General features: G+C 47.8%; 1 protein-coding gene across 1 annotated transcript; it reads right to left on the bottom strand.

The window, feature by feature from the left end:
* Positions 1-179: 179 nt before the first annotated feature.
* On the bottom strand, positions 180-22013 carry SCD (stearoyl-CoA desaturase). Its single transcript, XM_023929537.2, has 6 exons — positions 21717-22013; positions 17364-17649; positions 10090-10220; positions 6614-6819; positions 5172-5404; positions 180-3937 (listed from the first exon to the last, which is right to left on the bottom strand). Exons 1-6 carry the CDS (start codon positions 21741-21743, stop codon positions 3738-3740), a joined length of 1083 nt encoding a protein of 360 aa, XP_023785305.1. The 5' UTR covers positions 21744-22013; the 3' UTR covers positions 180-3737.
* Positions 22014-22737: the final 724 nt, after the last annotated feature.

The following is a 22737-nucleotide window of genomic DNA, read 5'->3' as shown; positions in this document are numbered from 1 at the left end:
GGAGTATGAAAGCCATTATAATCCACTCATTCATGATGCTTAAAGAGCCAGAGGCGTTTTTCCCCTGGTTCTCCTGGAAGAGAGAAGGGTTTGGAAACAGTAAGGCACAGCATTCCCCATCCTGACGGAGCATCTCGTGCTTTACCAAGCCCTGCCCACCATGTCATCAGTCCAACAAGTTTTAAAGTAACATTTATCATTTTTATTATGAACAAATAAAATTTCAGATCAGCACAACCAGATGTTTCCATATTAGTAGAAATTATTTCAAAAAGTTTTTTTTTTTTCCCAGTACACAAAACAGAGATACTAGTATGCAGAAATCCCTAAGCTGTGAAAAATCATATCCTACTCACATTTCAACAGTGACAGAGCTTAGACAATGTGCAGATTCAACTTTCCAATCCTTCCCTGAAAACCCAACACTTAGACTTCTGCTCTTCACAATACCAGCAGGGCTGGGAACAGTTTTGGAAAACAAACGAGTCCGTGCTTCTGCCAGCAGCGGTGTGTGTGGTTCGTATTGTTTCTTCCTGTGCTCGGCTGGTCAGCAGCGAGCCCCAACACACCTCTAGGAGGCAGGGTGTAACCCCCTCCCCGCTACAGATAGGGAAACTGAGGCACAGAGCGTTTTTAAGTGACTTTGTCCCAGATCACGCAGTGAGCGAGTTGTTAAGCTGGGAACAGGTCTCAGCTGCTTTAGCCATGAGGTCCCACTGCTGCTTTTTCTGCTTCCACCTTTCACAGACTCATTTAAGCTAAACATACAGACGATGCGTCCAGGACACAAACATGCCACCAAAAATATATATATATTTATAGGTATATATATATATATATATCTCAAACAAAGTTCTACTTAAAGTGTTGTATCTGTTTCTTAATCTAACAAAAATTCTAACTCAAATACATTCAAAATCACCTGTACCCACAGTTCAATGTAGGCAATTAAATAATTAAGAAACCCCTTGAATGTTCGTAACTCAGAAAAAAAAACCAAAAAACGGCAGATAGCTGTCAATACTTCTATGTATATTAAAGAAAGATTTAAGGCACCCAGAGATATTTGCCAATCTACCTTTAAAGTGACTGGACAAACACCAGGACTGTTTGGTTACTGCCCCTCAACTTGCACTCTCATTCCAGATTCTGGACCCGAATCAGCACTTGAAATTTGAACTCTTGATGTCAAGACCTGCTTCTCTGCTGAGAGGATGTGAAATACTGCTGCATTTCACAGCATGCATCTCTACTGTAGGGTATGTCACACTACATCTTAAGGGCACCAGGAGCAAGGAAATAATTCTCCCCTTCTCCCCTCCCCACACCCCTTTCAAATTATTGGCTGGAGCAAATTCATCCTCTCTGGGGACTTCCATGAGTTCAGAGGGGTTTACACTAGAGCAAAGTTAGCCCACAATTACAGAGCTAACAGTGTTTCTCTTTTTTTGGAGGGCTTTTCCTTTTTCTTTTCAAATGGTAGGATACTGCTCTAGCCACAACTCCCTTTGGTCCAGCCAGCGCCCAGGCAGTCAAGAGCCTCAAAGCAGTAAGGAACTATCTCCTGAAACCAGAAGCTGAAGGACTCTCCATTTGTCCTTGCTCTTCTTGGCTGGAGACCACATCACTCCTTATGGTTCAAAAACTCAGAGTCCCATTGCTGAGCATAAACAAGGTTATGATGGTGGCAGGGAGGGGAAGGCAAGAAGACAGACTCATTTTCTGAGTAACAAGCTTGTTCTTTTTAAGGAGAACATCACAGAACTATCCTAGCTCCTGGCAATTTTCACTGCAGCAGGAGGAAGCAAAGCTGCAGATACTTGCTTCCATGAAGCTTCTCTGGCTGTGACATGGCAGAGCTGAGGTGAGGAAGTTGGCATCTGCACTGTCTCTGCCTTCCCTGGCCTGCCTGAATAAGGGAGACGCTGCAAACCCCACTCAAATATCACTTTGTTCCAGCTACCTCTTGTGCTTTCCTCCAGCTCCGATTGATGCCTTGAAGCAACAAAAACAGTACTATTGCTACAACTAATGATAATAATAGTAATAAAAGTTAATAATAACTAGGAGAATTAAGGGGGAAAAAGCACATTCAGCTCAGTGAGGGGTGTGACACCATGACATCCAGAATGTAACCGACCGCCTGAACTCAAGCTGGTCTCTGCAACTTGCAGGAAACAACACCCACATGGACTTTTTTCCCCAGCGCCCTCCAGCTGCATGCCCACGTCGGCTCAGTGATGTAACTGACCTTTCTGCAGGCTCAGCCGCCCTCGCTGCCTGCCTCACTGGCAAAGGAGTGAGGTGGCGAGATGGCTCGCCGAGGGGGCTGGGAGGCAAGCTAAGGGACTAACAAGGAGCTGTTTTTGCATCTCCTTCCCACTCCCTCTGGGTAGCAGGGAATGGCAAGCCAACACAGCCAACCCTGGGCAAGAAAGCACAGAGGTAGCTCACACTGGTGGCAGTGTCTCACCTTGAGGTCTCAAATTCCTCGAACCCCCTGTGCCACCTGGCTCCAGACTGGTGTTTCTCAGGCACTTGTTGAGTGGACCCCCCGAGGATGAAAATACCTGCTCCTGCAGACACCCTCACTCCTCCCTACACCTGCAGGTGCTCCCTTGTCTGGTCCCTGTGCTCAGCAAAGATCTGGATGTGCTTGCCACCCAGAAGGGACCCTGTTTTTCCACCACATAAAGCAGCTTAACTCAGAGGTGGAGCTTTGGTTTACATCCTTCTCCTCCTCTCCATTTTGGCAAAGTCCCATTTGCCAGCAAAAATCTCAGTGGTGGAGGTGAACAAAACTCACTATGGGCTGGTGCTGCCTCTTGGCAGCCCGTGGCACACCCTTCCACCTGTCCTCCTCCTCACTGTGGCTCTCCAAAACAGCTGTGGAGCTTAGTCATGCTCTGCCTTCAGTCCCTCGTGGCACAGAGGGCAATGCAGGGAGGGAGGCTGTGACACTAGAGGGAGTAGGAATTAAGGCCACCAGCACTCCCCCTCCAGTGCCCACTGCTATTACCGCATGCCCCAGGCACTGGTGGACCTGGCTGGGGATCTGAGAGAGTCTGGGCACTCTCCTCTTCCCAGCCACAGTGGCTAAGAGGTGAGAAGCAGGGGAGAACGCTTCCCAAGAGACATGTTGGAAAGAAACAACTCTTCTTTCTGATGGCAAGAGTGAGGGATGGGGCTGCTTTTCCCAGGAAGAGCAGTTTAGCCATGTCATGTCTGTCAGCAGCCCTTGAGAAAAAGAGGAGGGATGTGGCAGAAACTTTGGGGGGAAGGTAGTGGGGAGAGGGTCGCTGACTTTGGCTCAACTCTTCATCTGGCTGGTACAGGCTTCCCTTAACTAAATAATACATAGCCAACTGCAATGGGCCTCCCCAGACCACTTCCTACCAGCTTCTCTTCCAGGTAGAGACTGGGACAATGTAAAGCAGGAGACAGGTTAGAGAGGCAGGAGAGGAAAACAGAAAGGAAAAGGAGAGGAGGGAAAGGGTGGCCTTGTGTTATAAAGGCAGAGTCCTAGATCTTAAATACATCACGCAAAATGCAGCGTGGGAGGTGGGGGCGTTAAAACTCATTATCATTATCTTAAGCAAACTGGTAGCATTATTCAGTAGTTAGTTAACAGAACATTAAACTTTTGTCCAGCGTGTTTGGAGGGGTTGGGAAGGGAGAAAGGGAGAAAAAAAGGCGGAAGGAGAGGTGTGGATGTGTGTGTGAAAGGGAGCAGGAACTCAGCCACTCTTGTGACTTCCATCTCCAGTCCGCATTTTCCGAGCCAGGATGACCTCCTTGGAGACCTTCTTGCGATCGCTGGCCAGCCCCAGGAGGCACATGAGGTCAATGAAGGCTGTGGTTAAGTTGAAGCGCCAGCCAAATTCACTGGTGGAGTAGTCATAGGGGAAAGTGTGGTGGTAGTTGTGGAAGCCTTCTCCTGAAAAACATGACCAGGGAGAGGATGTTGCAGAGCTCTAGGTGATAGACCCTTTATCTTGACCTAAAGCACCATATTAATGTAATGGGCTCTGGATTGAGTTCAGGTTCCTCTCTCCTCTCAGCCCCATTTCACCCTTCTGCAATCTACCCCATCTCATTTGGGCATGACCCAGCATGTCAGGGCTGGCCCAAATGAGGCAATGACAATCACAGAGGATTTTTGGTGCTTTAGAAGAAAACAAGCATGTAGCAAGGAACAGTGAAAGGCCCTGGATCCCCAGCTGCACCAAAACACCAGGGGATTCCTAATAGTTTTTCCCCTGCCAACACAAAAAATCTTGTAGTATTAATGCAGCTACCAGTTAGACCAGCAGCAAGCCTCCAACAAATCAGGCTAATCAATAGTCCTACAACACTGGCAATCCTAATGCCAAATTCAAAGGACATTTCCTGATGGGGAAAAAGCAGACCCTTAAGCAGACACTTCTACTAAGCAATCTACACCAGTCAGCCACCATCTGTTCTGGACACTGTCAACATTGGCTTCAGTGCTCACCCCTTCAAAGGTGCCTTGACTCCTGCTACTACCCCTGAATCTCTGCAGTTCAAATCCCTCTTTACTAAAATTCCACAAGCAGTTCATTTGGTGGTGGAAATCAGTGGAGCCCCAGTGAGGTACAGTGGTGGAAAACAGATGAGGATTTAGGCATGGGAAAACAGATAAGGACATATGCTGATCCTGGGATGTACTTTCCTAGATCTCAAAAATTTCAGTAAAAAACATGAAGCATCTATCTTGTCTTACCCTCAAGTACCCCAAAAATCACCAGCTGTCCTGAAAATGTGTCAAAATGTGAATCTCCTGTTTTTCAAGTTGACAAATCTCAGACAGATATGCAGTGATTGCAGCACACGTTTTTCAGTCTAGTGAACATGGCAGAGAGACCTCTGAACAAGGTAAATAAAATATTGCCATTGAGATAAGAAGGTGCTAAGTGTAGTAGAATTCTTTCCAGCCTGGAAAGAGTCTGATGGGAGCTGATAACCCCACTGCCCTTAGGTACTCACTGGCCAGCATGGGAAACACCCCCAGATGCAAAGGCTGGAAGGGAAGGGTGCAGGGGAAATAGGGAGACCTGGGCTGATAGAAATTTCTAGAAGCAGTTGCAGCCCCAAGAGGCAGTTCCTGTTCTACAGTCCCCCTGCAGCAAAGACACAGGTGCTGAACATACCTAGGGCCCCCAGGCTGACCAGGGGGTTCTCGCGCGGGTTGATGTTCTGGTCATACGGCCGGTTGCCAAACATGTGAGCAGCACTGTTCACTAGCCAAGTGGCATTGAGCCCTATGGTGTAGCGCAGGATGGCTGGAATGAAGAAGCTGATGACGATGGATTCATCCCAGAAGTACCAGGGAACTACAGCTGGCAGTGTGAAGCACAGCAACACCACTGAGGGCTTGTAGTATCTGGAAAGGAAGGGACCAGGAGGAAGGTGTTCAGTGGCAGAGGCAGGACAGGAAGGACTGATTCAGCCCTCCATTTGGAGGATTCATGCTCAACTATAAAGGGAAAATTAAGTGCAGAAATGCTTCACTCCTGAGCCTTGTATCCTTTGCTCTGGATGTGCAGAAGTCATGCCTGGAGATTCCCAAGTCCTATCATTAGGCAAGAGACTCAGACTAAATCCTGCTCCCCTCACATATGCACAGAGCAATGCCCCCATTACCATGAGTCCAGATACCAGCTTCTGCTTTTGGCCTTATCTGTTATTTGCTTCTCAGCTACACTGGTCCCTGTAAAGGCAGCCCCGTGCTTCCAGAGTCCCACAGATGGTCCTTTCTCTGGCTTTGGCCCAGTGCTGCAACTCCTCCTTGCAGACTTGCCTCTGCCTACAAATACCCCCCATAATAAGTGCAAGCAAGTGGAACAGATGAGCATACAGATGAACATGTGGGCTCTCTCACACTAGAAGAATGGCAGTAGAGGAAGGTGAACCACTCTGATGACCCACAAGAAAAGTAAGTCTGAGATTGAACTAGGGACTTCCTGACTTAGGCTGGTTACTATATGGTTTCAGTCCCACATCCCTACAGCCCTGATGATAGGCTCACCTGCTCTGGGAATCAGTCCTAGTGTAGCTCCAGATGGCTGAGAGATACCCTACCCAAGAGGCACCAGTGAATCACAACTGTCCTTCCCAGTTACTGCCCCTCTCACATTTCCATTTTCAACCTTCTTTCACCATACTGTTTCCAGAAGACTGAGGGAAGAGGGGCATACACATGGCCTGGAAGGTGTACAATCTCCCAGGATGTCTCAGAGGCACCAGTATGTGGGCTCTGGGGCAGCCAAAGTAGCAGCTGGGCTGTGGGGTGAGCAGGTGGCGGGGCTTTGTGGTGGGAAGCTCAGCCAGCTGCTGGCAAGATGCTGCCAGGTAGGCAGGCAAGAGAAGGGTATGGGAGGGATAGAGGTAGCACTGGGTTCTAAACACTTCCCATAGGAGAGGAACTTCTCACAGTTCACCTCACAGCAAAGCCTTGGGCATTCTGAAGAGTCACATTTCTCACATGATGCCCTCAATCCTCTCACATTCCATCGAAGCCACTTGAGTTCCCAGCCCATTTGTCCCCGCTCCATTCCCATGGCTCCTCACTAGGGTTGACCCCACCACTCACTTGCGCTGGAACATCACCACTTTGTCAGCCTTTATGTCACTTAGGTCCAGCTTCTGTCCTTTCTCGATGACATCCGGGTGCTTGCGCACAAGGAGCCAGCCAATGTGGGAGAAGAAGAAGCCCCGCATGGCATTGTGCGGATCTGCATCTGTTTCGGAGAACTTGTGATGGACACGGTGGTCCCGGACCCACTCATAGATGTCATTCTGCAAGTCAACAGGAGTGAAAACTTAGGGTCAGGGCTGGACACGTTCCCTTCCAATTATAAAATGGCCTGAAATGTTTGAATACTTAAATCCTATTGACCTGAACTCATATCAGTTGCATTATGTGTTATTAGGGTTTGTGATTTAAAACAGAGGTTGGGTTTTGGCTGCACCTCTCCAGTTTTTTGGGAAGAAGCTCCAGGTGCCTCAGTGCTGCTCTTTGATTGGCCAGCTCTGGGAGTTGCACCACACCCATGGTGCTGCAGGCTCTGATTGGTTAGCCTGTGCCCCACCCCTACAGCAGCCACTCTCGTTGGCTGGCTGGTCCCTGCCCTCCTATGCTCGCCTCATCCCCATCCCTGTTCCCATTCCCATCCTTGCACAGTGCCAGCCAGGGCTGACCTGCCCCTTCCCTGTACCTGACATTTCCCATAGGTCATCCTGCCTTGCTTGTCCTGGGATTGCCTAATCACATGTTTAACTTGTGGGGGAGAGGGGGGTGAGGCTTTTTTTAATTATTTTTTTTTTCCTTTGGAAATCAAACAGTTTTAAAATTAAGGTTCCTATTTAGAAAGAGAACAAACACATAATTTCAATGACATTTCTCAAAAATACCTCTCTTCAGACCCATTACTGTTGCATTTAAGCAGGAAAATCAATACAGTTTGGAAAATGTCAACGCTTTTATCATTTGTATTATGAAATGATTGCTTTGGCTGGTTTTAAGAATAGATTTTCATAAGCCTGTGATCATTTCTTTGTATCAAGATTTCAATGAGCTTAAAGCCATGTATTACACCATCCTAGAAAACATGAAATAGAGATCTAACCATGTCTCTATTACCTGTATTACACAAGAGGCTCCTTAATCTCCTGCATACCCAGGACTTTTCCTGAAAACACTCTGAAGGCAGGGAAATGGCATAATCATCCCTATTTCTTGCCTCAAAAGACTAAAGGACTTGTTCACACAGGGAGCCTGTAACAGAGGCACAACTCCTCAAGTCCCTTTCAACCACTCCTCCTTTAACTGAGATACAATTTACCTGCAGGCCATTCCAGAAGGCAATGATAGACAAGGGCCAGGACTAAACTCTTGCTTGTTTCCAGATACTGGGAACTGCTGCTTTCCTTTGAGCCAAATATCTCCAGGTATGAGCAACCCTTGCTGATCTTGGCCAGAGCTTGGTCACTCAGTATTCCCCCAGAAGAGGGTGGCCCAACTGCCCTCCCCATCTAGTAAGCAGAGAAACTCAACCAGTACCTCTGCTGGAAAAGTTTCATGAGTGACCCAAAGTCTCTTTCACATTCCAGACCCTACACAGGACCATGTAACATGAGCAAACCCAGTCTGAAAGTTGACAGACAACTTGGGTTTGCACATATGTCTTGCTGGAGGCAGAAGGCACAAATTTGGAAAGAGACCATGTAACGCAGCTGGATCATGGTATGACTTCATCTGCCACACCCGGTCTACAAACAAAATCAGGAGTCTCAAACCTGAAAAATTATATCTTGACCCAAACTTTAGCTCATTATCTTTTCTACTGGTCTTATTTTGGGATCACCTCTAACTGCTCTCTGACTGAAAATCTTCTAAGAAGAGCAAGCAAAGCCAAGGAGAATGTCTTCTTCCTTGGGAGTTTCCAGATACAGCCTATAACTATGAGAGCTTCTGTTGTGCTGCAGCTGACAGGTCTTGCAGGTGGAAAAGCCAGTTAGAGACAGAATTCACAAATCCACTGAAATTACAAATCACAGGACTCTGAACAGCCAACAGGCATTTTCTGGAGGACCAAAGATAAGACAGTCCATAAACTACCGTGATCTTAAAAGTTACTGATTCCTCTGTTGCCACTAATAGGAATGAGATAAATTCAAAATAAATATTTTTGATCAAAATAAATATGATCTCACTGAAAGTAACTATTAAAAAAATCCATGGGGAATAGTACTGAATTTTCAGTAAAACTTTGGATTAGTTCCTATTGAAGTTGAAATATCTGTCTGTCTCTCATCTTTGTCTATTCCTATCCCCTACAGCAATAGCTCAGCAAATTCTTTCCCCCTCTGCCCTATAACCCTGTGAAAGATGGTCTTTGTACAGGACTAGCTAATACACAGCAACCCATCCTGTTGCCTTGATGAGTACTGGACCACTGGCTGGAATCAGCAGCTTGGTCCCTCCCCTTCCTCATCAAAGACTGCTGTTTGGTATCATCAGAGAAGAAGACATTAAATGATATTTTAGAAAGCTTCTCAAGGCTTAAAAAAATTTACTCTTTTTTGATTACATGTAAACGAAGTAATATCCTCTGAAAAATTACTTAAAGACCACAGCACTTGATACTTCTGTGTTCACCTTTTTATAGCAGAAAGTGCTGCATTCTGACACCTTCCCGAGTGCTTCCCACAGACAAGCAACTCTTCAGTACAGTTGGAGGATGGAGTGTTGTTAGGGCTGACTTACAGCAGCAAGCCTGAGAGGATTTATTTTTCTGTGCCATGGCAATCTGGGTTTTCACTCTAACTTCTACAGATCTGCAGTTTTATTTACTTTGGGGACTGTGAAGTACTCTCACAGTAGTTAGGCAATATCCTGAGGTTAGTGCTCTTTGAAAGGTGAAGCAATCTCCCAAGGTGCTTAACAGTGCCTGCAGTCACTTGTGCCACTCCAAATGGGCCCAACCCTTCTCTCCTTAAAATATCACTGACCTGGGACAACTCTCTGGAAGCCAGTGGTGTGATTTGTAACATGATTAGTCCTAATCTGAACGACAGAAACATCCCCTAAATCTCAAGTTCTTGGTCTTTAGGGTGTAGCACATTCTACATCCTGTAGAAATCTACATCCTTGGCTTTACAGATGTCTTCTCCTCTATCAGCCACACAGCAAAAGGAGAGTGAAGCAACATCAGGAGAACACGTAACACTTCCACACCTCTTTCATAGGATCTGGTGCAAGCACAGGGAGACCACACCTTGGAGAAAGGCACATTGCTGCTTTGGGGAGCTTTCCTACCCCTGGTCTTGGCCAGTTGTCCTCTCCCCATTGGGTTTGTCTCAGAGTCAACCTCTGATGGGACAATAGGTAAAGACAAGGAGGCAGACTCTGACACTGTGGTGTTAGATAGAAAGAGCCGTCTTTTTTCCTTACAAGAGGTGGTAGGAGATTGGAACCTCTTCACCAGATTATGTCCCATATCTGAGACAGGGATTTATGGGAGCACTTTCTTCTGAGCACCAGTGACACACTGAGAAAGTGCTTACCTGGAAGGCCATGGAGTTCGCAATAGTCAGGAAGATGCGCAGGGGCAGCGTGGCTTTGTAGGACCGATGACTCCAGAGGCGGTGAGATCCAGCTGTGATCCCCAGAGCACTCACCACAAAACACAGAAGAGCTACAAAGGAAAAGAAAGTGTTTGAGCAATTAGAGCAAAGCTTCAGGCAGAGCAACACAAAGGTAGGCCTTCCCCCAAAGCTTTATAAACAAGAGACGAATCCATGGAGAGCACAGATTGGGGCAATAAAATTCAGTGTGAGAGTGCCCAAGCTACCACAGCCCTCCTAGGCAATGTGGGACAAATAAATTCAGCTCTTCATCTCTAACAAGGAAGGAGGCTCCCCCTTAGAAGACTTGTCACAAGGATTGGTTCTTCAGCATAGTGCCATCTGTCATGGTGCAGAATAGTCAAAATTGTATAAAGTGTCTGCTTCCATAAAGCATAGTGATAAAAGCACTGCAGTCCACCAGGGAATAGCTTCTCCCTTTCCTTCCACCCTGAATAATCCAGGCTCTTGCTTTCCTATCTCACCACTCCCCACTAAATCTCTTCTGCATTATTTTCACCTAGAGATGGTAGATAATCTTCAGGGGACAGCTCAAGCCCAGGGTTAGGCTTTTCTTCTGCTCCCTTTCTGAGCAGGAGCTGGCTAAAAAAAGATCTAACCTATCCTCCCACTCAAGCCTGGGCTTTACCTTCAGCTCTAACACTGGCTTAAAATCTGCCCAGAAGCTACCATTCCTAGGGTCTTTTTGATGCTTCCCTCTGCTCAACTCCTGCACCTTTTACAGAAGGAAACCCCAGAGCTAACAATTCATTGCAAGTTGTGCCTATGGCAGGGGCCGATGTTGCTGGGCCCTGTTGAGCTTTGAGGCTGCTTCATGTGTTCCCTCTTCATACAGAGCAGAAGGAATTCCTTGCCCCTTTGGCATCTAGTGAAAAAACCACATCCCTCTCCCAAGACATATTTGCCCTGATCTGTGTGCCCATTTGTCCTCCTGGGAATTCTGGAAATTAACCTCAGCTCCAGCATCTGATCCTAAAACTAAAATGGAAAAAGACCCCAAGAGTTTCACAGCAACATTACATTAGGAAAGTAGAGTAAGAAAATGGGTTCTGCAAATTAACTCTTCCTCTAGGAAGGAAGGGTCAGGAAGTTTGGTGGAAAGACAGCATTGAACAGCTGGTTTATTCTGCAAGTTCAGACACAAAGAGGGAAGGGTGCATATCTGTGAATAGATCAACTCCACCTCTAGTCCTCTGAGGAAACAATGCCTTCTTACCAGTCCCCCAGGGCAAACTTTCCTGGTATAAATTTGCACATTTCAGCCAATTGTATTGATCATGAAAAGATTTCCTCATTCTTACACTTAAGTGTATGGATAGGAATTGCTGGTCATTTGCTTGATGTTTGGCCATTCAGTCCAGCCAATGGCTCTAATCAAGTTTATCTTGAACCCAGAAAACCAGATACTCTGACAGAAACTTGTCTGGAATCAGAAATCTGAGACCTGTGCCAGGCATAGCCCAGTTCTCTCATTCAAAGTAATACAGGCTTTATTTCCTGTAACCTCCTGCTTCATCTTCTTACTGTAACCTCCTTTTTATTTTTTCTGCATTCTCAACCTAATCTCTTATCCACTAAAAGCCTGTCTTGGGTGATTTAACATCAACTTCTGGCCCCTTAAACTTGCATGAACCCTTCTCACTTCCACCCTGCTGCACAAGAGTGGCCTTCCCTGTCTGCTGATCTGACCGTGATTCCCCATCATCTTCTCCCTTGGTTCCCTGCTGAATGCAGCACAAGCTTTGGACCAGCACAATTCTGCTTTGTGTCTCCCAGCACCTCAGCAGTCTTTCGGGAGAGCCAAGCATGCAAATACAGCAGGATCCAGCCTTTGCAAGAGACAGAGCTGGACAGAGCTGAACAAAGCTCACAAAGCTGTCCAAGCCTGGAAGGGGAGAAGCAAAGGATGATCGAACAGGGCATTTGGCTCAGGTGTCCCTTTGGCCTTACTGGTGCTGAAAACCTTGAAGATCTTACTCAGTTTCATGATTCGAAAGTTATGAACCAACTCATGACCTGTTTATTTTAAATTTTAAGATGTGTTTTAAATCAGTACTATCTCCACAGATAATACAGGACAGAGTCCATGATAGACAAGGGCACTTTGCAATAGATGTGTAGGGCAACTTGCTAGGGAAAGAGCCCTGTAGGGCAAGCAGGCCCTATGAATTGATGGTGTACCAGGGACACAAATTAACCATATGATTTTTCATGCTCTTCAGTAGCACAAGAAAGTAAATGCCAGGTTAGATGAGTAGAGGCCTGATTCATAGCCCTGAGTTTTCAGCTTTTCTTATCTGGTGAATCCTCACATGCTGACTGAGCATGTTTTGGTAAAAGAGGCCTCCAGGAAGATGAGCCGAGCTGATGACTGTTGTGTTTAAGCTTTGCAGAAAAGGAAGCTCATCTGTATCTCTTTTATACAGACAATTCTCAGAATTTAGCCTGTGGATATCCCTGTTGGGAAAAGATGACACCAGCAACAAAAACATTATCAAGCAAGCACAGGGAAACATGAAAGAGATGTAATGAGGACACCAACAGACTCCAAAGGCAGACAACCCAGTATCTGCTTTTTCCTGGAAACTTTTGCAAAAAAATTGGAAGAGCCTCCACTGCTTTTGGATGCCCTGGCATAGAACAGACTCAGCCTCCATCCAAAGCCCACGAGCCTCAGCAGCTCATGTTGACTTGTCGTGGAGCTGCATCCCAGGTCACTACAATGGCCATAGCTCTCTAATTATAATCCCGTGCTGCTTGGCCTCTTGCCCGTATTCAGAAGCTGTAGTTTATCTAAGGGGCAGACACTTTCTGTGGGAAAGCAAGTGATTCTCAGTCTATGCATTTGTGGTGCCAGCACCACAGAAAGCCAAACCCTACCTGGAGACAATTAGATCCATCAGCCATATCTAAGAGTTTATGTGACAGTGACAGGATATGCACAATGATTGAAATCCTTGTGGAATACAGAAGAATCCAGCACCCTTATGATTCAGAGAGTTCACCCCCACAAACAGGTACAGTGATGATCACAGTCAGGGAATCAGCATCTCACAGGGAAGAAGAAAAACTCCTCCAAGATCATCTACTTAGAATTCAATTGGGAAGAGAATAGAGAAGGTTAAATAAAGTAGCACGGATTTTCACACCTACCCTGTGATGCTGCCCCAAACTGAAGGACTTAGAGGGTCAGATGAGGATGCTACCATACCATACCATACCATACCATACCATACCATACCATACCATGCTTTGAACTGCATGAGATTCAAAAGATTGGCAACTGACAGGTGATATTCCCAGTGACCCATTCAACTGGAATACGAAGAATTATGACCACTGTCAGTAATAAGCACTCAATGCTCCAAAAATTAAACAGAAAACATTCCTCATTCAGTCATAGCTATGACTCATTAGGCTTCACCTCTTTAGGGCCCAGATTCAGACGCAAGTTATGATGAGAAGCTAGGAATGTGCTAAAAGCATTGTCACCTGCAGTGAACACCAAGGATGTTTACATGAAGAGGTATTCCTGCTCCAGAATGTGTCCTTGGGCTTTTGCTCAGTGCAGGACTGTTCCCTCCTTGCTGCCCAGTCCCTGTTAGCCAGGTGAGTCCTGCTACTCTCAGGAGAAAGATACCAGGGGCAATGAAATTTACAGGCTGCATAAAAGGGAACAGTGTTTAGGAGGAGCAATAGGATCTGCTGTCACTCAAACCTGACTTCACTGCCACACTCAGAGAAGCACACCATCTGCTACTTAAGCCTGGAGGGAACATGAAGTGGAAAGGTGTTGCCAGCTGTAGTTTTGATGGGAAAGTGAAAAAACCACTATAAACACTTTTCTGGTCATATCTCTGGGGGTAGTATGGGCTGAGATTTTCATACTGTCAGAATTGTGTAAATTATCCAGCAAGGTTCACCTTGGTCCAAAGATAATACAGCAAAAAAAATATATGATATCATCCCATACTTCTAGAGCTTCTGGCACTGCAGGGAACTGAGGTGTTGACAGAGCACCATGTCGAGAAGAACCATTCCTGTTTACAGACACTGCTGTCCAGGCCAACATGAGTTAACAATTACTGTCAGTCTGCTGCATCCAAGGGCTAGAAAGACTACCCACAAAACATGTTTCCAGGGAGGATCTGAGCAATTAGAGAAGAAACTGTCCATCACCTTTGCATTCTGCCCTTTTAGACTCAAGTTTCTGTGCCATTTGGTAAATGACACAAAATCTGCCTATGATCCTTGAAAAGACTAAGCAAGACTTTGAGAAGTGCAGTAGAGAAGACAATAAATAAAAGGAGAGCTGACTAGAAAGCCAGTGCTGGGCAGGCTCTGAGAGCTCTTGTGATGGTGAGCTCTCACCTGATCAACAACCCGAGCTCATTCTGGGAAGCTCTGTACCAGAAAGAGATCAGGGGACACAATGCACACAGCAACGCAGAACAGCAAACAATGATGAAGGCAGGGCTGGGGAGCTTGAGAGACAAAGAGGAATCAGCACATAGAGAAATGAAAACAAAAGAGGACAGTCACCAGTATAACTGGTTTCAAAGGGACAGGAACATCAAGGAGATGGTGGCCTGGATGAAGTGGGTATAAGCAATGGATAAATTATAGAAGGTAGATGAGCTACCAGGCCCCACAGCTGCCTGCTGTACCACAGCAGAGAACATCTGGGACCATGTTAATTTTGTATCATATGTACCCAGTCTAAGGAAGAAATTATCTGAAAAACAAACAAAGAGACAAGCAACAACTCCAGCAGCTCCAGAACTACCACTGCTACCAGAGCTGGCCTTCCATGAGCCTATGGTGTACTGCCAGGAGCAACCTAAGTCTCTGCTGCACTATCCTTGTGTCTAACATAGGAACTGTAGTCCTCTCCTTGCTACCAGTGATGGGGAAAAAACAGCAAGTCACTGACATAACAGCCACAGAAGTCTTGCATATGCCAAATAAAGGCATGAGCTGAGAAAAGGGCAATGCAAGGAGCAAGAAGCTTTGCTGAGAAGGTAGACCTGTGGAGGATCAGAGTATTCCAGTTCCAGTTAGTGCTGGAGGAGAATGGACTATAAGGGAACTCTGACTTGGCTTCAAGGTGCCGTGAACGGTGATCCTTTCCTGGAACAGGAGTGCAGGAGCTTGGTGGAGCTACTCCAGCTTTGGTGGATTCATCTTCAGTCTTCAGCCAGTCCAGAACAGTGCAGTTCCCACAAACACCATGTCCTTCTCCCATTCCCAGAATATGTCACTTCAGAATCCACCAAAGAATCTTGCAGTGCCTCACAGTGGCAGGAGAGCAACTGGCACTTCACATCAGAGCTGACTGAGCAAGGAGAGCAGAAAGGATTGACGTGAGATAAAAAGCAAAGTAGATTCCTGGGAAGTGCCATGGGATGGTCTACAGACGTCCTAAAGAGATGTACAGTTGCAAAAAAAAAGATGTACAGTCTCTCTACCTCAGAGACCATTTTGGGGTAGGGCAGGGTTTAGCAGAATGCAAAACAGCATTAACTTTTTGGATAAAGATGCTCAAGCCCTCTTAAGTATCCCAAGGGAACTCAAGGGAGAAGGGTTGGATGGATTTGGAAATCATGGAGTATATCAACAGCTTGAAATGAAATCAGTAAATTCTACCCACTTTTTTTTTCTTCTCCTTGCTCCAACATCCTGAGGTTATCTGACTGGAATTGGAGGACCCAGGCTGTCAGCTCAGTGAGTGAGAGAAGCCTCCAGCCCAGGGATGGGACACACAGACCAGGATCAAGAGCCCTGAAATGCTCCTCCAAGGTCATGCTGAGGCTGCATGTTCTGCCCAGCTCTGACAGGCCAGGGGGATGTACAGCCCGTCAGGTTTTCACAAGGGAAAGGCCCAGCAAAGTCTTCTTTCACAACATCCCCCTAAAAGGCCATGCTGGCTGCAAAAGGGAACATACCAGTGCCTCTACTTTTGCAGATGCTGTAGCCAGATTCTGGCTGTTGCCTCCAGTGAAGTTCATCCCCTGGACCTCTGCCTGTGAGAGGCTGATATGGTTCATGAGGAAGAGTCTGCCTGGCCATCCGGCAAGCCAGGATCTCCTTCCTGGTTCAGCTGTGATACTTGTTGCACACAGCCATCAGGAAGACAGACTTTGAGAATGTGACAGACCAGGTGGATCACCCCAGGGCCCATCCATAGCCGAGCTGACCAGGAAGCAGGAGCACTGCTGAACCCAAAAGCCACCCCAGCAGGCCTCAATCTAGACTGTTGATTTTTGTTTCAGGATGTTCTGTTTCACAGTGAGGCAGTGGTTGGATACAGTCTCTCGACCTCCCTACTGGGAGCCATTTGGCTTCTGGACTCCTCCAGGGGTCCACACAAAGGCTCCTGGAAAGCAAGGCTCTCCTGCAGAGTGGGCCCTGGGCCCAGCTGTCTTTCAAGCAGTCAGAGGAGAAGTTTGGTTCCTACCCAAGGCATGATCTCTGAGAAAGCAGAGCTTTGCCTAGTTACCTTCTGCTGGGTTGTGATTTCCACTGGAATTTGCAGCCTGAAGAGACACTTATTTATTTTCTGAAAGTTGTCAGGCTTAGTTCCGGGATGCCAGTGGCTAATCTGTGCTTTTTTAAGAATAATAAAAGACCTGAGCTTCAGACTTAATTCTTGACTTTTATCTTCAGCACAACGGAATTTTGTCTCTTTTCCCTCATACACACATTGAGTCTCTGTGGGATTTACACTTCCCTGGTAAGGACAGGAATGGTTCTCTTGTCTGGGCAGCAGTCTCATGACAAATAGTGCTCTGTACCTTGCCTCCCCAAATACCCATTAAGGTGCTCTTGCTAGCACCTTTCTTCCTTACTTTCTGGCACTGTCACAGTATTCTATCAAACAGTTTTGTGCTTCACCCCGGTAGCAGCTGCACATTCAGGGTATTTCCAAGCCTAATGTCTGTGAATAAAGTTTGTTCTTTGAGCAGACAAGCCAAATCCCTGCCAAATCTTTCCCTCTCATGCATAACCTTATAAGAGACACTAGCAAGCCCTTCCACAGCTTGCTACAAATCTGGCTGGAGAGCTGCTTCTAGAAGCAGCCCCCTGCTTCTTTCTCTCTCATCCCCGAGTCTGTGGGTCTGGAGAAAACAAAAACCAAACAACCCAATTTGGGGGTTGTGGATGCCAGGAAACAGATTGAGAAATGTGCTTACCCCATGCCAGTGTCTGGATCTTTGCAGAAGGTATCAATGTCAATGCGAACAGGGCCCCTAGGTGCAGCAGGCTCATGAGGATGATATTCCTCCAGACATAGCGCAGCGGGGGCTTGGGGCCCTCTTTCTCCCGGTAGGTCTCATCAAAGATATCGTCTATCATGCCCCGGTCTCCTGCCAAGTCCTCATGATTGAGTGAGTCCTTCTCCATGATGGCATCTCCATTCCTGGTCACCCGGGAGGTGACTGTGCCAACAGCAGTGGTGCTGGAGGTGGAGGAGAACTCCTTGAAGAGGGAGCAATGGATATTTTCAAGAAAGGAAAAAAGGGAAAACAAAACAAGAAGTCAGTGGTTATCAATTCAAGAAATAGAAACACATGCATCTAGGCTGGCAGTGTAAAGATTCACAGCCTCTAGTTTCCCTGGAAGGCTCCATTCTTTCAGCCGATCCCTTGTCACAAAGAAGAGCCTGCTCTCACCACGTAGAGTCATGGCCTGAGACGACAGGGACCTGGTCTTTCTGGAGAGGAGGTGAATGGTAGGTAGGGTGCCAAAAGTAAAGAAAAATACTTGAAAGCCAGTCTCTCTTCCACCAGTGGCTTTGGTGAGATCATTTGCAGACTGCAAGGATTTTTATTTTTCCTTCAATTTGATTAGTGGGTGTTTTTAGGTGAGTTTGTGGTCTGGGCTTATGCATAAGCAGACAACAATAAAGGAAATCTTGTGAATGAATAAAGATGAGAGAGAAATATGGTCTGAAACACAGTTTTATAATAAATCAACGGGCTGCTCCTGATATCCTACTTATTTGTGCCACTCCACCAGGGATCACGGGGGAACATCAGGAAGATCCACAAGGGGATTCCTCTGGGGTGCCTCCTCACCTTCCAAGATGGGATGTGGCAAGACCAACATGCTTGAAGATCAGTGGATGGAGGCAGTCAGGTGAGGTACTTCTACTTAGAACTGCAGCTACTTATCCCGTGCCTGCTGCTAAGACTTTTATCCCTCTCTTATTTCCCACCCACAGGCAAACTGAGGCAAGGGAAGACAATCCTCTGATCTATGGCCACCAGCATGCAGAGAGGAAGTTTTTAGCAGCAAAGTTGGCTCAGCTTGGCTCCTGGCTCCCTTCTGTAACTGTGACACAACATTCCCTCAGCACATGCTTGTTTGCCCTGGCTGAGTGACAGCCTGCCCCATCAGGCATGCATGACAAAAGGAGCAGGCAGCACTGACCCTAATGAGACAGGTCACTGAACCCTGAATCACCGATTTCCATCTCCATCCTGACAGCTGTGCGCTTGCTAGTACTCGCAGTCCTTTGTCAGCCCCGAGCCCAAGTGCCCAACACGGCTCAGCCCTGGGGGTGCCCAGCACGTGGGGTGCAGCGGTGTGTCCTGCACACATCACCCCCATCCCCTGGGAACCTGCCCCAGGGACACATCCCTCTGCCAGCACCGCTGCCCCCGGCCGTGAGGGGCACTAAAGGTCAGCCAGCAGAACAGGAGAGCTGAGACTGCCGGAGGGAGCGTGGTCAAACGGGGAAAGCTCCTTTCCCAATAGAAGTCTCTCCTGAATTAACAGCAGATTCCCACTCAGGTGTTCAGGATTCATAAAAGACCACCGTCCTGCCATGGCCTAGTTTCCTGAGGGAAGCATTAAAATCAGGCCAGGCAGCTTACGTGGCCACCCCAACTCCTCCCTTTCCCAAGGGCTGAAACTGGAGGGTTACAGACATACCTTCCGATGGGGAGGAGCTGGCAAGGCTGACAGATTCCCCACTTTTGGGAAGTAAAATGATCTCTGCAGAAGGAGCGCTTTTAGGTTTTCCTTGGGGAATCAAAGGTTTGAAAGGAAAAGGCTGGACACAAAGTATCCTGCTGCCTTCGCTGCGTGCAGGCAAGCTGCTGAACTTGGGACTGGCTCTTCTGCATCCTGGCTATAGGCTGTCTCTGCCTGCTTTGCTAATGAATGTTTTGATGGTATGATACTCTCATCTACTGGAGAATTTAGAGGTAATCCCCAGACCAAAAGAGCCATGAGAAATGGCTTCTAATCCAGAGATCAGGCAAGGAGAAGTCCTGCTCGTTCCCAAGTGTTAGATACTCTCATCTGGCATTTTGGCAGAAAGGTACAATTTTCTTTCTTGGCTGCAGGACAATCTACCAAAAAGACCCAAGACTTGTCTATGCAGGAAAAATTCCCAGCAGTGATTGGTGGTATAATTAGACGGGTAACACACCCCATATGGACATGCTGGTTCCAGAGTAAGAAAGTGGGGCTGGAGTTGCATTTTTCTCCTCCATGATATCTTATGTCACTGTCAAAGTTACACAGGGGTAGAGGAGGAGGAGGAGGAGGAGGAGGAGGGAGAGTGCAAAGAAAACAGCAGAGAGGAAAAAATGTCTTCCAGAGTTGTAGTAGCCACATGAGGAATTTTACCAGCATACCTATGCTGCTGGAATTACATTGATATAATCAGACTGGTCTTTTCTCACATGTAAACTAACCTTGAACAAAAGGGCTATAAAGCAGCTGTGAAACAGCTCCACCGTTACAGACTTGCTGGGAAGAGCATGGGGGGAAGAGGGAGGGAGAAAGGGCACCTATTTAGGTAGAGACAGGGGAAACAAGGAAAGAAAGAGGATTTTTATCCCCTTATGACCATAGTGGCTCCTACCGAGGAAAATGGGATGGAGATTGATCTGGGTTCCAGGGCTGAGAGAGGGAGGAGGCCAGCTAAATAATTTTCATTAGCTTTCCCTCATTTCTGAATGACTTTGCAGCTCTCATCTGCAGAACAGATGTGTTTCCCCATCTACACCCCCACCTCCCCAGCACTGAACACACCATAGGTGATGCTGGCACCCAGCCAGCTTATACAACCAACTGCAGCTCAGAGGCTCCTGCACTGGGTACAGTGTACGGGCCCCAGGGCACTGAATCTTGGGTCCAGCATATTTGAATATGCCCAGCATGACCCAGGGACAGGATTCTTTCCAGCTTCCAGGATATGGCCCAAAATACATGCCAAAACCATGAAACATGGTTTGAGCACACTGCCCTTGACATCCATTTTGGGAGGGGAGAAAAGTGAAGTTCTTTACATCACAGCATCACTGGAAGGTCATGTCACCTGCACAAAATGACCAAGGAAGACCCTGTGTGCTGGTGACAGCAAAAGAACAGGGCTATGACTTACATCCACTTCTAGGCATTGGCAGAGGGGAGAAGGATGAGAAGGTGAGAGCACCAACACCAGAAGCAAGCCCCTGCCTCCTCCACCCCTCCTCACCAAAGGGTGGCTGCCATAAGGGTCAAAAATAAAAATGAGAATCTTTAAAAATCCAGCAGCTCCACACATCTTACTGGTGTGTCAGGCTGTTATTCAGACCTTCTTATGCCAAAAATGGGCAGTCTCCCCATTGTATGCTTGCTTGGCCAAGCAGACACAGTCATTCATTTCATCTGGGCAGCTGGCTTTCACCTTGCGTCTGTCCTAGAGACGCTTCCTGCTGCAATATTTGGTTTTAAAACACTGCAAGTGAAAGCTCTTTCTTATTAAAAAGAAAATGAATTAGGGATTTTTTTTTTAATCCCAGTCTGAGTATTATCAAAAAAACTATGACTTCTTGGCACAAAAGATCTTCTTGAACAGCTCTTCGTGCTATTCAAGCACCCAGCATGCTTCGATGGGTGTTTTCAAAATAAACCTGTATTTTATGCTGAGTCTACCTGAGGGCACAGGATCCAGGAAGATCACCTCAAAGGCGGGTGTCTCCGCTTCATCCATGGGCTCCCCATCAGGCTTGGGCAATGTGTTAAGTTACCACTGAACCCCTCCGGCTCACGGCTGCGAAGCGGTGCGGAGAGGACACGGGCACACACGTGTGAATACTTGTGTGTGTCTGTGTGTCTGTGTGTGTGTCTGTCTGTGTGTCTGTGTGTGTGTGTGTCTGTCTCTGTGTCTGTGTGTGTGTGTGTGTCTCTGTGTGTGTCTCTGTGTGTGTGTGTGTCTGTCTCTGTGTCTCTGTGTGTCTGTCTGTGTGTGTGTGTCTGTGTCTCTGTGTCTCTGTGTGTGTGTGTCTGTCTGTCTCTGTGTCTCTGTGTGTCTGTCTCTGTGTGTGTGTCTCTGTGTGTCTGTCTGTGTCTCTGTGTGTGTGTGTGTCTGTCTGTCTCTGTGTCTCTGTCTGTGTGTCTCTGTGTGTGTGTGCGCCCGCACAGACACGCGTGGATACCCAGACCCTCTTCCCCAACACAGCAGCAGCGCAGCGCTGCCGGAGCCGCGGAGATGAAGGAGGAAGGGGCGAGGGAAAGACAAAGCACCCGCAGCCCGGGGCCCCGCTTACCTCCTCCTGCAGCAAGTGCGCGGGCATGGGGCGGCCCTGGCTCTGCTCCTCGGCGGCGGTACGCGGGCGCGCTGGCGAGAGGCTGCCTCTGCTCGGCTCCTCGCTCGGCGAGCTGTGCGGCTCACGGAGGCGGGTGCGGAGGTATTTAAGGGGGGCTGCTTGCCCGGCGACTGGCGGGGCCGGGCTCTGCGCGCCCCGGCCTCCCGGTGACCCCCTGGCCGCGGCTGGGATGCGCGGGGTCAGCGCGGAGGGCGGCGAATCGCGGCGGGGGCCCGGCTCTCGGCGCAGCCGGGGGGAGAGGCGGGGCGGAGCGGCCAGGGGGGCGGGAGGAAGGCAGGATGCTGAGGAAGAGGAGGATGACGAGGGCCAGGCTCTCTCATGATGCCTGGCTGCTTTTTTGCTTTTTTTCTTTCCTTTTTTTTTTTTTTCCCCCTCCCTCCCCCTCGCGAGCTGATTGGTTGCGGGAAATTTGGTGCCACCTCGGCTTGCCCTCGCCATTGGCTGCCCGCAATCTGCTGTTCGCTCCCCGCGGCGCGCACCCTGCGCGCACCCTGCGCGCCCGCCGGGGGTGCTGCGCTCCCCCAGAGCCCCTCCGCCGGCCCTGGGGCTGCCCCCAGTCAAATAAGGGGATCCCGAGGCGTGAGCGATGTCAGGGAGCCCCGCGCCCCTTCCCCAGCTGGATGTGGGTTGCGGCGGGGAAAGAAAGGGATTCAGCACGAAACATCTGCTCTGAACTGGGGATCTGTCTGGGGAGCATTCTACACGTGTATGAGTGTATAGAAATCATTCATTTCTGCAAAGAAAAGCACCCCACAACTTATGTCCGGGTAAACTTGTATCTCTCTGTAGATGTTCATCATGATATGCGCAAATAGTTTGGAAGCTGTTGGTTGCAGCATTCTAAAAATAATCCTCTCTGTTGTCCCCAGAAAGCAGTGCCTTCAGCAGAGGATGGAAGGAAAAAGTAGCAGCTCAGTTTGCCATCAGCTATTTTCCATAACAACCTCCTTGCTAGCCAGTA

This window comes from Cyanistes caeruleus, chromosome 8, assembly GCF_971803275.1.
Source record: "Cyanistes caeruleus chromosome 8, bCyaCae1.hap1.1, whole genome shotgun sequence".
Classification (NCBI taxonomy): Eukaryota; Metazoa; Chordata; class Aves; order Passeriformes; family Paridae; genus Cyanistes; species Cyanistes caeruleus.
This window is presented reverse-complemented; position numbering and strand designations above follow the sequence as displayed.

What these genes read in the sequence shown, in the direction of transcription:
- SCD (XM_023929537.2), bottom strand. Translation starts at nt 21,743, where the DNA reads ATGCCCGCGCACTTGCTGCAGGAGGAG. An exon ending in GATCCAGACACTGGCATGGG is followed by an intron (nt 10,221 to 17,363) that starts GTAAGCACATTT and finishes TTTCCTTTGTAG; the next exon opens with CTCTTCTGTGTTTTGTGGTG. An exon ending in GGTCAGCCTGGGGGCCCTAG is followed by an intron (nt 3,938 to 5,171) that starts GTATGTTCAGCA and finishes CATGTTTTTCAG; the next exon opens with GAGAAGGCTTCCACAACTAC.